This window comes from Diplotaxodon limnothrissa, linkage group LG17 (assembly GCF_057381915.1).
Source record: "Diplotaxodon limnothrissa isolate DT_005_m linkage group LG17, D_limnothrissa_male_GT1.1, whole genome shotgun sequence".
Classification (NCBI taxonomy): domain Eukaryota; kingdom Metazoa; phylum Chordata; class Actinopteri; order Cichliformes; family Cichlidae; genus Diplotaxodon; species Diplotaxodon limnothrissa.
In genome coordinates, this window is record NC_140612.1 from 16,798,289 (window position 1) to 16,814,697 (window position 16,409).

Below are 16,409 nucleotides of genomic sequence, written 5' to 3' on the forward strand. Positions count from 1 at the left end.
TTCTCTCTAACTGAGTGTGTGTGTCTGTGTCTGTGTGCTAACCACAATTGCACCCTGTTTCACCTCGCTGACTAGCTCCTGACCTCTAACCAGACAGAGAGACAGAAACCACTCTCGTATATGTAATAATCGAACTGAAACTATGGATATATCATCTACTTAAAATAAATGTTTTAATCAAGAACCTCTACTAAAAGCTTAATACAAGAATATGAACATATAAAAGATATTAAAATGAACTGTTGTGTAAGCATGTATTGCAATTCCTTCTATGTTCTAGTTTTCCCTCAGCATGGATCATCTAGACACTCTCACTAGTGAAGCTTTAGACCATTAATGAACCTGAACATCAACTCAAATAAGCACAAATATGCAATATGTATAAAATAGTTATAACTGCACCTGGAATACAAAGTTAACATCATAAACATCTTAAGGCCATCTTAAAGCTATCTGTTACATTGTTAAAGCAATGATCAATTTGAATAACCTAGTAATTCAAATGGCCTCGTCTGGCCTAAACTACAGATTATATTATTAATGCAATGGTAATAATGATGATTATTTAACAATAGCAGTAAAATCATTTCCCTGCTCCACACTTGCCTCTTCTGCGTGGGTTGGGTATGGATCTGTGGCCCTGGCACTCAAACATGTAGGGTGGGTTCTCCTTAGTCTCCTTCAGAATGTCTGATTTACGCCTCTGGGGTCCTTGGTTGTCTGCAGGTCCTTTCTGGGGGGGTCTTTGGCTATTTGCCTCTCAAGTTTATCTGCACCTTAGACATTGAGGGTTTTAGGAGGGAGGTGTGGATGGGCTCTGTTGACCAGCTAGTTAGGCTGGCAGATGGAGTATGTAGCCACTGTAATTCTATCATTTTGCAATCTGCCCCTACAGGTTGGAGTGGGTGGAAATCATTGAGCCACGGACACGGGAGCATATGTATGCCAATCTGCTAACGGGTGAGTGCGTGTGGGACCCACCACAGGGTGTTTGCATCAAGCGTACCGGTGAGAACCAGTGGTGGGAGCTGTTTGACCCCAATACTTCACGCTTCTACTACTATAACGCCTCCACCCAACGCACAGTGTGGCATCGGCCTCAGGGATGTGACATCATACCCTTGGCCAAGCTGCAGACTCTGAAGCAGCACACAGATGCCACCATCACTCGTCCTCCAGGTGGCGGGCGGCGAGCATCTGCTGACAACAGCCCAGGACGGAACAGCGAAGTCAGCCGAGAAGGAAGCACCTCGTCCTCCCTTGACCAGGAGCTGTCCGAAAAACAAGGCAACAGAGAGGAGGCAGATAGGTAAGACTGAGTTAGTTACAGGTATACAGCACACTAGAACAATGCTTAGGGTAATGTTCAGCCTTTAGAATGGCACTGTGCAACCTCTATGATGCACCCCCCCCCCCCTCCCCCCAGTCTACCCAAAAAAAACCCACTTAGTTATGTGAATATGAGACAAGAACACATGTATTTCTCACTTTCAACACAGATTTTTTTAACGGCATGACAGTAAGTCATACAATAGTGGTACTTTACCTTTTTACTTCAGATCTACAAGTCTGTTATGCCATATCATTTTTATCTGCACGTTGAAGCTTTATCATGGAAAGAAGAAGCCATATGTGAATATGATGTAGAAACACCCATCTTCTCTGGGCAAAAACCCATGTCAAAATGACTGAAACAAAAACGAAAACTGTTCTGTGGCCAGAGAAATAAAAACATTCTCATGAAATCATTTTTTAAAAGCATGTGTGCAACATCCTCTAAGCTTTAGAGGAGAAAGACCATCCAGCTTGTTATCATTTCTCAGTTCCAAATTCTGCGACAGTGCCTATATAACTGGTAGGTTGTACGTATTGAAGGTTTTAGATCAAAATATGCTCCCATCCATCCAGTGTCTTTTTTGTAGATGTTTAAGCATTTCCACATACTGAAAAGATGCTGCTGATGCACGCTCTGATCTAGTCTGTTCCCTGAACTCAAACTCTAATTTTAAAATTATTTTCAAACCTTGCTGAATTTTTCGAATCCAGTTGCTGTTTGTCTTTTGGTCTTTCTGCCTTTTACTTTTGTTTCTGTAACTGAAAAGAATGCTCTGTTGTGATTGAGTGACTGGCTCACAGAAATATAACTTCCTTTCAGAAACCCTTTGGTTGCGTTTGCAGTATGCCTTGGGACGTTACCCACTGGTATTTTAAACTGCTGTCCAATCACGTTTGCCGCATTTGGTCAAATCTGAGCAGAGTTTAGTCCTGCGCAGTTCAGATTATATTCTACTACTACTATCAGCAGTGACATCATCATTAAATGGTAGTGATCCCGTTCTGTTGCAGGCATATTACTTCATATCATGAGCTTTTGCTCTCTTTCTGCATGCTTTTCTCTTCCCATCATTTAGGAACAAGTTAATCTTGGTTTTATTACCTTATAATAACAATCACTTTCAGATAAATGTGATTATGAGGTATTTTCTAATAATTACAAGATTAATTGTAACAGAGTAACTGGAACAGGAATTGATAAGTTCAAAATGAACTTTAATATCCTCTAACTGCATCTATTCTTTTCTTTTTCAAAATGTCTCTCCTCTCTTTTTTTCTGCTCTCTTCTACCAGGACCTCTCCCTTCAGGTGGAATACTGGTACAAAAGAGCGAATGCTGATCAAGGTGACAGACAGAGAGCCCAGCTTCTTGGCCCATCAGGGAAATGGTTACTCTCCCTGTGACCCCTCCAGCCCTAGCACTCCTTCTGGAGGGGGCACCACCTCACGAGCTCGCTGTCCCTCTGGAGGAAACCCTTCTTCAGAACCTGACAGCTCCCCAGTTCTTTATGCCGACCGCCGTCAGTCTCCTTTTCTTAAGCGGGCAGAGCTGGGTGGCTCAAACACCCATCGACTCACTTCAGCTGACTCCCAGCCTCCTTCACCCCGCTACACCTATGAGCCCCCACTATATGAGGAGCCGCCAACAGACTTTCAGCCCCCACCCATCTATGAAGAGCCTCCCACTGACATGCACCTCTCTGATTCTTCTTCCTTCTACAGCACTGGCAAGTCACCTGCTCGAAAATCTTCAGTCCCCCTTTACCACTCCCCCAAGCAGGGACAGTCACCCTATGGCCAGCTGGTTCTGACCAGGCAGAAGTGTCCCGAAAAGACTCAGAGTTTGGAGTACAGTCCTGTGGGCAAGGAATATGTTAAGCAGCTGGTGTACGTGGAGCAGTCTTCTTCCAGTCCTCGATTCAAGACAGCAGACCGTCTTCTGCGTTACGGCACAACCGGTGGCTATGGAAGTTCATATGGGGGGTCCTACACTCTGCAACACAGCCAATCTCTGATCAGAGACCCCCGCCTCCTGCTGGACTACAGTGGAGAGGGTGGAGAGGGAAGCCAGAGGTTAGTTTATGAGGACTCCATATCCTGGACGTCCAGCCAGACACATTCCCTCTCTTCTTCTTCTACAGCCAGGCCTGGGGCTTTCTCTCCCTCTGGCAACCGCAAACGCAAAAGCCGCAAGCCATCCCTCCCACAGGAACTGACTCGGTATGGGGAGGTGGAGCTTACTGGGACAGCATCTGAAGCCATGCTGGCTCAGGCCAGACTTGCTTGGGAGGCTCAGCAGGTGATGAAACAGAGGTGCAGTTGGGATTCTGGGCAGGGAGGTGGTGCTTCCCAAGCTGGCAGCTCTAAAGATGGCTATGAGAGCGACGGAGCAGTGCCTCTGCCATTACCGGGACCAGTGGTGAGGGCGTTCAGTGAGGACGAGGCACTAGCACAGAGCGATGGCCACCACTGGAAACGAAGTACCTTTGAGCGGCTGGGGTTCCCTCAGGCCCTCCTGGAGAAAAGCCTCTCTGTTCAGACCAACCTGGCCTCCCCTGAACCTTACCTTCATCCCTCACAGGTACTGCTGCATGCTAGAATTTTCTAGCCATATTTAGAAGGATAGGATAATTCCATTATTATTGCTTTTGTAGTTCAGTTACCATTGCTAATCTATAACAGCTTTACTTAATGGGGGATTTATTGTGTGTGTGTGTATGAATAAATGTGTAAGAGATGGATAACGTGGCGCCACTTCCTTTGTACAAGAGTAAAGACAGAATTTCACCCTTATGGGGGCTGCCATCTTAATTTTTGGAGTCTGTAAGTCGTTGTGTCAAACTCCCATACACACGCCCCCCCTTGCACTTTCATTTCATTCAATCTGGTGGTGTATTTATTGGAACTGACGGCTCATTAAATTAAGGTAAATACAACCACATGCTGATATTTTAAAAGGCACCCAACATAGCATACTATAGGTCTATGCTACATCATTTTGTAGCCAATAGTTTAAAGCATTAGCTAGCTTAGCAGTAGCTAACACTGTCTCTTTCTCAAAACGAGTCCTTGTGTGTATTTTTGTGTAACTGTAAAATGTTGTCAGTCGCAGCTTAAGTACTGTTAAAGTTCAGCGTATGTATCAAGTCAACTATGCTCAAAATGCACGGACATCTTTCTCCGCCCATTTTATGAAGGATGCATCGGTGTGGACTTGCATGTGCTTGGTACAGCCAATTATTCCAGAATGTATTTTGTTTGAAACTCAAAAGCAACAATGGCAGATGAGAGTGGCCACAAAACTTTAAGTGACATTTAAAATATAACTTTCTGTGACACAAATAAATATTGCTGGGCATCGATTTTGATTTCTCTGATTTGATTCCAATTCACAAGGTCCTGATTTGATTCGATTCGGTTTCGAAATATTATAATTCTGATCATTTATCAGTACATATCCATATATAAAAACAAAGCTGACACTTGTAAGACTTCATCAGTAAGCATCACAGCAGATGAATTTGTGTCGAAGTAACTGAGGATAAAATGCAGAAAAACATGAAGGAGATTTTGCTGGTCTAGCTTTTTATAGCAGACAACCGCCTTAAAAATATTCTGCAGTAGATCAGAAATGGAAGAAAACTATGAATCAGCATATGAACATTACCTGATGCTGCTGAAGTGAAGCAGAGCAAAGTTACAGAGGTTTTATTAGAGACACAACTGAGAGTTTTGCAATTTGGAATCATTTGTTAAAGTTTACATTTCTTTGTATTGGACAGCAGAAATGAGGCTAAATTATATATTTCAAATACGTATTATCCCCTCTGGTTACCCTGGTATAAATGCCACTTAATTGCAGTACCTCAGAGCTGAAATAAAGGTGATCTTTCTCCTCTCTGACAGACTACAAGTTCTGAAGTTCCGCTCTTACGCTTTTTGTACACCTCTGCTGACACCTGAAATGTGAACTGTTTTAAAAAAAAACCTTTATATACTAACAGATTATCTATTACTGTAAAAACCAACAATAACCTTTGACTCAGTGGTGGTTCTTAAATGGAGAGCTGCAACGATGAGATAATAGTGCCGTTCTGAGGGGTATACATTGAATGAAATTCAACACAGTCTGGCTTGCTTTGCATTAGCTGACTCTATAATACCTAAAACCTTAGTTGGAAATAGGGCTGCCACAAACGATTATTTTGATAGTCGACTAGTCACCGATTATTTTTGCGATTAGTCGACTAATCAGATCATCATCCATTGGACGCAAAACTACAGCTTATTGCACCAGCAGCATCTGGTCTTATATAACTATCATTAGCTTACAGCTTTAAGTGTTTAAGGTATGTGCTAACAAAAAATAAAGACAGGATGATAGCTTATTAAATTTTAATGAAATTTGCAGATTGTTTCGGTGAAGTTTAATAAACTCAGCCGTCTGCTCCTTGCTATCTAAAATATAACAGGACACCGGAGTATATTCTTGAGCATCTCACACTTCTGATAATCAGCTGTCTGCTTGACGTTTATTCAGCTGTGTAAAAACTATAACTTTAATCTCAGCCAAACCGATTTACTCAGGAACAAATAAAATACTAAAAAAAAAGGCAAACAATAACATTTTAAAGTTATCTAAGTGACTTATATATCATGTTTAACCTGAGTAGCAAAAGACGGCGGTGGGTTTGAAAACGATTTGCCGGGAGTCCGGTGCTCTCACGGGCTCTAGTGAGCCTTGCCCCACTATCGAGCTAGTGGGTAACAGACGTCTCCGAAAACGTCGGAGCGCTTTTGAAAATATGCGGTGTCTTGATAAACTGAGCAGATATTTGAGGTTTACACAGCTACATTCTCGCCTGAAAATATGTTAAACGTTTATTTTGTGACCCAGAAAGAATAATAAGAGTAATATTAAAACTAACTAGCTGCCGCCATTGTTGGAAACTGAGCTGGGCTGCGCTATGAATTCTGGGACACCGCTTCTTCTTCTTCGGGGTTTAACGGCAGCTGGCATCCTTGTACATGCAGTGCTGCCATCTTCTGTTTCAGTCCGTTATTACACTCTTAAATCCTGCTATTATTCCTGCGTCTTTTGTGATCTTACAAAGCTTCAAACGACGCGTCGACTATTAAATTAGTCGTCGACGATTTTGATAGTCGACGTAATCGTGACTAGTCGACTAATCGTGGCAGCCCTAGTTGGAAATAGTGGGTATCACAATGGTGGTTATGAAGTTTTTCCACTAAGCCAAGCTTTCTGCTTCAAGCTTTCAGTGTACTTGGATAAAAATTGGTGTTTTGTAGATCTCTGTGGAAGAAGCCAAGCTGTTCCTTACTAAAACACAAAACGATCCCCACTTCAGTCAAAGATGTTACCAGATGATTAAAAAAATTATGATGATGCACTGCACACTACATGCTTAAAATAAAAGAATCGGTGAAAATGTGGCGCTTCCAGATGATTTTTAAACTAAAAGTAAACACAAACCACCCCCGACCAGGTTAAGGGCTCAGCACAAGTTACAAGTAAAAAGATCCACACGGAAAACTGACTTTCAGCTAGGGTGTGCTGGCTTTGTAGTACACCCTAGTTCAGTCGTGATGAATCATGGTCACTGACAGGAAAACAGCAAAACATATAGAGACACATGCTAGTCACATTTCTTTATTAATCATGTTACTTTTATTTGGTGGACATCAGCAGTGTTATCACCAAACTGAGGTATTAGCAAAATACTGGACTGATACTACAGGCAGCTGATGATGAGCTTGAGCTTAAGAAGAGAAGCCTGTTAAAGTATAATGCCCATAATAAAAGCACAGTAAGGATAACACTAGTTCGTGACCAGGCAGGCCCAATGACTTTTCTGTTTCTCATATAAAAAAGAGGTTTTAGTGCCTCATTTTCAGTCCCCTGCTGCAGGTCTTAACATTCTTCCAGAAAGGATGTGCTCTAAGCCTTTGTCAGAGCAGTGATTGAATGAACATATGCAGAGGCTCAGACATGATTGCAGACGCGCTGAGAGAAGATGGAAGAAGGATGAGCTGTATGTTTCCTTACATACTTAGGGACTGTCTCTCTGTTTACCAAGAGGCTGTACAGACTGCAAAGACTGTTTATCTCAAACCTAATGTCCACAAATAGACACAAGCCTCAGGTACCATCTTGTAAACCTTTCAACCTTCACTCTTGCTGCTATCCTTTTGCCACAAATAACTCCTGACACTTGTCTCCAGCAACTCTACCCTGGCCCCCTCTCTTTTCCACCTCTTGTGTCCTGTCAATTGCTTTGGAAATATTACTGATTAACTGAGGAAAAATAAAGTTATTTTGCTTGTTTAAAAATGAGGCAAAAACAAGTTGTGACAAAAATAAATAAATAAAATCTAGATAGTGATTCCTGGACTCCAGTTCAGAAAGGTCTACAGAATCAGAATCAGAATGGGGTTTATTGCCAAATGTTGAGCAGGTTTACAACATTAGGAAATTGCTGCGGTGCTTCAGTGCAAACATGCTGTCATAAATAGCACTTAAATAGACATGGAAAAAAATAAAAGTAGGGATAAGAATTAAAAGTGCTACGTGGAAAGATATGTGCATGAGATATACATGAGATATATACATGAGAATAAGAATTAAGAGTGCTACGTTGAAAGATATATACATGAGTGCAGGTGGTGATCAGTGCCAAACATAGAATGATGCAGTGACACAGCGTAGGGTCATGTGTTAGTACAGAGGGTTTCTCCACACGAAAACTCTACAATTCATCCAGAAATCTCGTGCAGAGGTGAGTCGAGGTCATTAAATCAAAAGCACATGAACATTTAGGTAATTGCCATTAGCTTAGTGACCAGGTGTAGAATGAAGGTCTTCCTCAATCTTTACGAGTAAGCAGCAAATCATATGATTGGAATTTTATAGATTGTATTCATATTGGCCAGATGTGTATAATTATCAACCAGGGAGTCATCAGGCAGCCCTTCTTATACAAAAGATGCATGACACCTTGATAAAAGGTGAGTCTAGAAGCCTTTTTGCAGACTTTGTTATGTGTGGAAGTGAGCGGGTTAATTACACAGTGCAATTGTGGCAAGAGGCAGAGGCGTTACTGAGCTCAGGTGGAATAAAAGTAAACTTCTTTCTAGTGTCCAAAACAGCACTGTCTGTTCCTACGATCAGCATCACAACCTTTACTTTGTAAAACAAATGGCTGCTGATAGGAGCAGCTTTTTCCCCTCATGTTGGAGTTTGTTAAAGATGTGATTTGACCTTTACGTTTTCCAGGTGAAAAATCTACAGAAAGTCAGGAGCTGTTTCTCAATACCCAAGAACACAAGTTAGTACTTGTTCTTGCTTGTGTGGACTTCCTGAGAACAGAGAATCCAACACAATCATTCTACAAATGGAGGCAGTGCAGTTGATAAAATCACATCTCAGCTCAAGTGTGTTTTTACTGTCATTCCCTCCCAATTTCATTGATTAATATTTACAACAGAAATTACTCAATTTCCTTAGAATTAAAGTAGATTATTTGTGTTTTTAAGCATTTTGACAAAATGTTTGGCTATAACAGGATCATTGATGTAAAATTGATTAAAAAAGATGCAGTAAAAACTGGACTGATTTATTCATTACATGCATACACGCGCCATATAAACTACATTATCTAGAGATGCTGATTACTACTATATAAATCCTTTTTTTTAGATGTACAGAACATCTGCTCGCCTTTCGTGTTCATGGCCGTGGTCTTCTAACATTCAGAGATTTACTGATCTGCTTCATAGTGTCTAAGCTGACAAATGAGTATTAGGGCCATATTAAGAAAAAAAATGTATTGATCATTTTGAGAGTAAAGTTAAAATACTATTTTAAGAAAAAAGTTTAAATGTGGAGGTTACCATTGTTTCAAGGCAGTCTTTCTTGGAACAACCATATACCCCCTTTAAAATGCCTTGTGTAGATAAGTTAGTAAAATCGTACTTTTCGTTGCAAGAAAGGAAATTATTTCCTTTTTTAGCAAACACAGTGTGGTGATAAGTATAAGGATGTTGAAAGGATGGTGCAGAAAGCTGCGTCAGGTCAGAAGCAAAAAGCACAAAAATGTAAGAGTTGGCCTGATTTGTATAAAATGAAGTTGCTGGCAGTGGACAGATGCAGGGATACCGATGGTTACACTTTTTAAATGAAAAGGATGTATGTTTTATCACAAGACAGTAAGATGGCTGATCAATTTCTTCCACTAACTCATCTACATAAGGCATTTTCTAGAGCAGCCTACACATAACGTCCATATTTTGACTTTTTTCTTGAAACCGAATGTTAACTTCGAATTATTCCTTCTACGCTTGACAATATCCTTAGTCGAAGTCAGCAGCAAGTCACCCGCACTATACACAGTGTAGGTAGAGCACTGTTTTCCCGTCCTGAGTCGCCTGACAGTATGCCAGAATTTCTTTGAGGCAGTCCAAAAGTCTTTTTCCGTGGGCTCTCCAAAAGAATAAAATTGCAGAAACAAGCAGCAGAAATAAGCTTTCTCCAAAGGGTGTCTGACCTCTCCCTTAAGAAATAGGGTGAGGAGTTTGGTCATCCGGGAGGGGCTCAGAGTAGAGCCACTACTCCTTCACATTGAAAGGAGCTGAATGAGGTGGGTCGGGGATCTGACAAGGATGCCTCCGGGCACAGTCATTACATCACTGAAACACAAACTTCATCTCTCTTAATAAAAACATTAGACATGCACAGTTCAGTCTGCATATTGAACAGAAACAAACATGTCAGATGTTAGAACTGTCTTGTTAATACCATAATATTTCAAACCTTACAGTTTCAGCCGTCATCTTTCATTGCCGCTTTTGATTTTGGATGAAATGCATTCTGAAAAACTTGGCTGCACCAAGCACACAAAGGTCACCCCCAGTGCATGCTCAGCAGAATGGGCAAAGTGAGAACATCTGGATGTTTTAAGCCTGCATGACTTGAATTGAATTGGAGTAGTACTTGGGCTGCAACTGATGACATTTCACAAGTCCACAAGAATACAGGTATACACAAGTATGTATATTGAGAAACAACCAAGATCTTGAAGGATTGCACAGGAGCGCGCCTCAGGTAGGTGAAAATCCCTCTCGCCCCTCTGTCCGACTTAAGTGGATAAGGACAGACACACATACATTTTAAAGAAATTTAATGGCAGCTGGAGCTGCGTGATCATTTCCTGTAAAAAGTGCAATTAACTTTACTGTAAACACTTTTTACATCCTCGTAATTTGATTTACAATAAAATTGCTGTAACTGGATTTTACTGCAGTTTGCTATAATTTTTATTTACAGTAAAGCTACAGTAAATTTTATTAACAGTAAATTTACTGTAAATTTAATTGGTAATTATAGCAACCACTGTGAATTTAAATTAGCTTTGCTGTAAATTCAACAGCAAATTCCTGGCAGCAGGACGTTATTTTAGAATTTACAATAACCAATTTGCTATATTGTCTATATTTTACAGTTACTGTATTTTTTTTAAACTATCTGTATTTAGATCATTTGTAGCGTATCTTTATTTAAAGTAGGTCTTTATTTACTGTATCTTTATTGATAAAATTCTTAGTGTTCTCCAGTTTAATTTATACTATTGCAGGACTAAGATAGTAAAGCACTATAAACTACATCTGACTCCTGTTCCTTCAAAAGGCAGTTGATCATGAATATTTCTCCTTAAAACATGCTTTTTAATTGTTGAAAGTACAGTTTGCAAATGTGTAAGAAAAAACTGACGTGTTTATAGTAGAAACTGAAAACACTGTCGTTTAATTGTTTGTTGCTTAATTACTTTGGAATTTAGAATTGGCTTCAAACGCCATTCAGAGGCACTTTGTATATAACTTAAAATATGTAATATTCAATACTGAACTTTGATACAGTACTGTATATTTTATTTAATTCTTTGCATTTTTTTTGAAGAAAAGTTTATTTCAATGTTTTTACATTTCAGAGAACATAATATTAGATTCAGCGATTAGTTTTAGTTGGATAACCTTATCAATTTCCTGCTTTAATTCTAATGCCACACCCATATAATTTTTTTTAATTGATATACAAACAAACATAATCATAGTGGTTCTTACACCTATGATGCCTTTGAATATCTTTCTTTTGTTCAAAGCTGTTATTTCTAAAGAATGACTGGACTTTGTTGCTCTGAAATAACCTTGCCAATATTGACAAATTAAAATGTCAGTCTTGAATTTGCTACCTGAGTGTTAGTAAGTGCTAAAGAAACTTTATAAATGTTTTGCGGCACAAGATTAATTGTCTGTTTCCTCACTCCCTCTCTGTTTGTCCAACTTTAAGTCAGAGGACCTCGGAGCTTGTGCCCAATTTGAAGCCAGTCGAAATGCAAGGAATATGATGCCTAGCGCCAGCTGTGGCATTTTCCCAGAGTTCACCCTGAGGAAGCCGTCCTCGGAGACCGACATTGAGAACTGGGCATCCAAGCACTTCAATAAACACACACAGGTATTCACAAAAATATAAAACACAAGCCTGTTTCCTTTTAGTGATTCTGAACCTGATATCTCTACTGTATAAAAACGCTTTATGTATCCTATACTTTATTCTAATGGTCTGTTTTCAAGATCTCTAAAGGAAAAGGTCATTTAATTTTTACAGTTATCTGACTATTTAACATTATCCAGTTCATGCTTTTAATTAATTAATTTCTATGCATGTGAAACAAATAAATTAACAGTCAATTAACATTATAGTAAGACTGTAATAACAGCATTGCATTAATAACACTGTTGATTTAAATGATTCTGTTGATGGTGTCACATACTGACAGTAAAAAGGTTTTATTATAATAAATAGACAGTAATTATCTACCCAAAGCGTAGACACACCTTTGGATCTTCAGGTTGGGGGTGTCTGTATTCAGAAAGGGTCCCTAGGCTACACCCCCTATGCTAATAAATCATACTTCACATACAAACGAAGACATACCGACTCGGACTTGCCTGGTTTCAAAAGGTTAGGTCAGGTGTTGACGAACCAGGACACACTAATGAGAAGTGTGCTGCTGGAACATGAAGGCACAAGTGGGCAAGAGATAAACACAAGACATTGTTGGAATGCTACTACACAAGTAACCCCAGCAGAAGGGGTTACTTGAAGAGGATGTGCAACCTATGGATTTTTTGATACCCGAGCAAGGCACAGAAAGGAATTGGGAGGAATACCAAAGGAGTGAAGGAGTACTGGTAAACAGAGCAGTGGCCTGAGACTGCAAGGCTAGGCTGACCCTCAGAGCCTTCATCAGGAACTTGTGACATACAACACTAGAAGCCATCTTCAAGCCCATAGCACGAGTTGCCATCAAATGCTGGATCTACCAAGGAAATGCACTGTCCCCACTCCTATTCTGTATAAGCCTGAGCCCTCTCAGTGAGATCATTGACAAGACTGGCTACGGACTTGTTCACTGGTTTTATTACTACGGAACGGAGCAATCTCCTGCAGAGGATCAGGCAAGTTCTAAGAAGTCAGCTGAACAGTAAGAACAAGATCCTATCTGTAGGTAAGAACGCCTATGCCCAGGCAGCAGAAACCCAAGAAAGAAGAGGAGGAACCAACATGAAAAGATAGACCCCTGCATGGTATGTACCACCAGCAGATAGAGGAAGTAGCTGACATCCAGAAATCCTACCAGTGGTTGCAAAAAGCTGGACTGAAAGACAGCACAGAGGCACTAATCATGGCAGCACAGGAACAAGCTCTGAGCACAAGATCCATAGAGGCTATCACACAAGTGCAGGCTGTGTAAAGATGCCCCTGAGACAATCCAGCACTTAACAGCAGGATGCAAGATGCTAGCAGGGCATACATGGAACGCCATGACCAAGTGGCCGGCATAGTGTACTGAAACATCTGTGCCGAGTATGGCCTGGAAGTCCCGAGGTCAAAATTGGAGGTGGTGGAGAATGACCGAGCTAAGATCCTGTGGGACTTCCAGATACAGACAAAATGGTGGTGGCTCACCAGCCAGACATAGTGGTGGATTAACAAGCAGAAGAAGACGACCGTAGTGATAGATGTAGCGATACTGAATGACAGCAACATCAGGAAGAAAGAACGCAAACTGCACTTCTCCAGTCTGAATGACATTCCAATGTCACTGCTGCAGATCCCAGTGGTGTGGGTCAGTGAATCGATGTCTCAATAACTCCTGGCATTTAGCTTGATGTTGTTGGTATTAGAAGCCAGTCTTGTTTAATCGTCTCACTGAAGGGGTTCAGGCCTATGCAGAACAGCAGTGGGTACAGGGCAGATCCTCAGTATATCCTGCATTTGATGGTGACTTGTGTATTTGGGTTGAATTTGACCTCAAGTGTTTTTTGCCACATCCCCATCGAATTCCTGATGAAGGCTCTTGAGGTCATGTTGATGTCGAAGGCATTCCAGCATCCATGTGTAAGCCACTGAGTTATATGTTTTTGGGCGGTCCACTGGTTGGTCAGTCTGGTCTTACAGTCTTGAGTGACAACTCAAGACTACCAAGGGCTGGGACCCTCTGGTGTTTCTGCCGGTTCCTTCCTGAGCCCCGCTTTTGCTAAATTCTTATACCTAATAATGAATGCAATCTGTAAGTTGCTACAGTGGACAATGAAACAGACAGTAACAACAATCCCCCTGCAGTTTCTCCAGAAACGGTCATTTTGATTTCAATCTGTTTCTGTTTTAACCATCTGTTCCCCCGATGGTTAAAGCTTGCTTCCAGGTTGTTAATTAGAAGGTCTAACCCAGATGGATTTAATGTGTTTGTGAATGGTAGCAATATCTTGATGAAACGCCTGTAGTCATGTAAAGTACATGCTAATTTCTCCAAGGTCAACCTTTCTTGCTATATTCAGTAGAGGCATATTCAGCTTTGCACTGTCAGTAGTTTATACACTTAGTGAAAGAGTGATGACCTCATATCATATCCAAACTGATAATCTTTACCTTTCACTTAACTTAAAAAATATCTCAAAGCCTTTTAGGGCTATGAATATGTAATATTTTCAACAAAAAAGGGAAAATGTACAACTATAATTAAATTAAATAAAAATTTAATTTATACAATGTCAGTTCATAGCAACGGGTTCTTCAATGGCTATATACTGTAAAAAAAGACCTTAATGAATTTAAGATGATCCCCATTAACAAGTATTTGGTGACAGTAGTGCAGAAGAAATTCTTTTAACAAGAAGAGACTTCAGGAAGATGCTCAGGGAATGGCAGCCATAATTCTCTGCTGAGACAAGGTTAATTAAATGTCAGTTACTCTCTTAGCATCTGTTTCTGTGTCACTTAAACAACTTTATATTTCTCTCAATCCCTGATTTCTTTCCTCAGGGTCTTTTTAGAAGAAAGGTCTCTATTGCCAACATGTTGGCCTGGAGCAGTGAGCCTATCAAGAAGCCCATGATTGTGACTTCAGACCGCAGCGTGAAAAAGGAGGCAGTCGAGATCTTTAAACTCATCCAGACCTACATGGGAGACCGTCGCTCCAAGGCCGACCCCCTTTCTGTGGCTCTGGAGGTGAGTTTTTCCTAACTTTCTCATTATGTCCTTATAAATAATTTTATTTCAGCACCTTCACTAGAAAACTGACACTGAGTCCAGAAGTTTGGTACAGTGTGTACACAGCCACTGTGCTGTTTAAAAAATGAGTAAACTGGCCAAATATAGGCCACAAGAAGAACTGGAAGGCCAACAACCCTATTTACACTAAAGAAGGATAATATGAAAAAAATATCCAGTGACCTGAAACATTCAGACTTTTAATGGAATAAAGGATCATTTTTATTTCTAATCATCATCAGAATCATAGAATAGAACAAGTCAGCCAAAGAAAGAATAGCTGTGGGAAGTTTTACACGAAAACCGAGAACTTGTCTTGAAGACTGCTTAAAGAAATTACAAGAAAGCTTCCTCAAGACAGTTCAGGCTGTACTGAACAATAAAGGCGGTCATGCCAAATATTGACTTTCAAGCTCATTTCAAGTTTAGAAACTCTGTTCGTACCCTTTACCTTATACTGTATTATATGTTTTATAGAGTTCAATAGAGCACTGTTCCATTTCCCATTTTCCTACCAACATAAAAAGAAATGAGGGGTGGATCGTGACTTTTGCACAGTATTTTAGCAAATGTTTAAAGTGAGACATTTTACTATTTCATTAAAATATTAGCTAATTTGGTTAATTGTCAACAGGTCAGTAACACGACTTGGTTTATAAAGACTATAAAAAGAGGCACAATAATGTTCCTTAATGTAAAATTGAGTTAAAAAAAAACTTGAATATTTCATTATCTACAGAACAAAATATCATCAAAAGATTCAGAAAATATGAAGTCGAAAAACCAGTATTGGGTCCCTGTGTTATTTAGGCCCTGTGGTGGCACTATATTGAAAACAGTCATTATTCTCTCATGGAAATGACTACAGGCTCGGAAACACTTTGAGAAATCTTTGTCTGTGAACATTCCTGTGATATTCACAAATGCAGGTTAAAGGTTTATTATGCAAAGATGTGATGCGATGTTCTCTGGGCTAAGGGTCCTTTTAAAATGGACTGGGCTAAGTAGAAGACTGTTCTGTGGTCAGACGAATCAACCTTTGAAATTCTTAAAAACAAAGATACCGCATCCTCTGCATTAAATAGGAGAGAGACCATCTGGCCTGTTATTAACATTCAGTTCAAAATCCTGCACCCTGCCTATGGAACACTCACATCCAGACAACATATTTGCCAAGAAAAGCCTTGTATATTTCAGCAAGACAATGATAAACTGCATACTGGATTTGTTTCACTAACTGAAAACATCTGGCGCAACAAAGTTTTAAACATGGCTCTGTACCAACTTTTTTGAGACATGTTGCTGCCACCTAATACAAAATGACCTTATTTTTTCTTACAATGGTGCATCTTCTGATTTCCGATACTTGATATGTCTTTGTTCTATTGTGCATAAAATATTTATGACAGCTGCAAATCATTGCATTGTGTTTTCATATACATTT

The 16,409-nt window shown here is 40.1% G+C and overlaps 1 protein-coding gene across 1 annotated transcript in view; it reads left to right on the forward strand.

Annotated features, from left to right (window-relative positions):
• Positions 1–626: 626 nt before the first annotated feature.
• Positions 627–16,409, forward strand: part of arhgap39 (Rho GTPase activating protein 39) — a 28,453-nt gene continuing 12,670 nt past the window's right edge. Inside the window, exons 1-5 of the mRNA XM_085375506.1 lie at positions 627–655; positions 896–1,309; positions 2,629–3,916; positions 11,699–11,863; positions 14,738–14,923. Of these exons, the coding sequence (XP_085231632.1) occupies positions 627–655; positions 896–1,309; positions 2,629–3,916; positions 11,699–11,863; positions 14,738–14,923 (2,082 nt within the window). The remainder of the gene's footprint in view (positions 656–895; positions 1,310–2,628; positions 3,917–11,698; positions 11,864–14,737; positions 14,924–16,409) is intronic.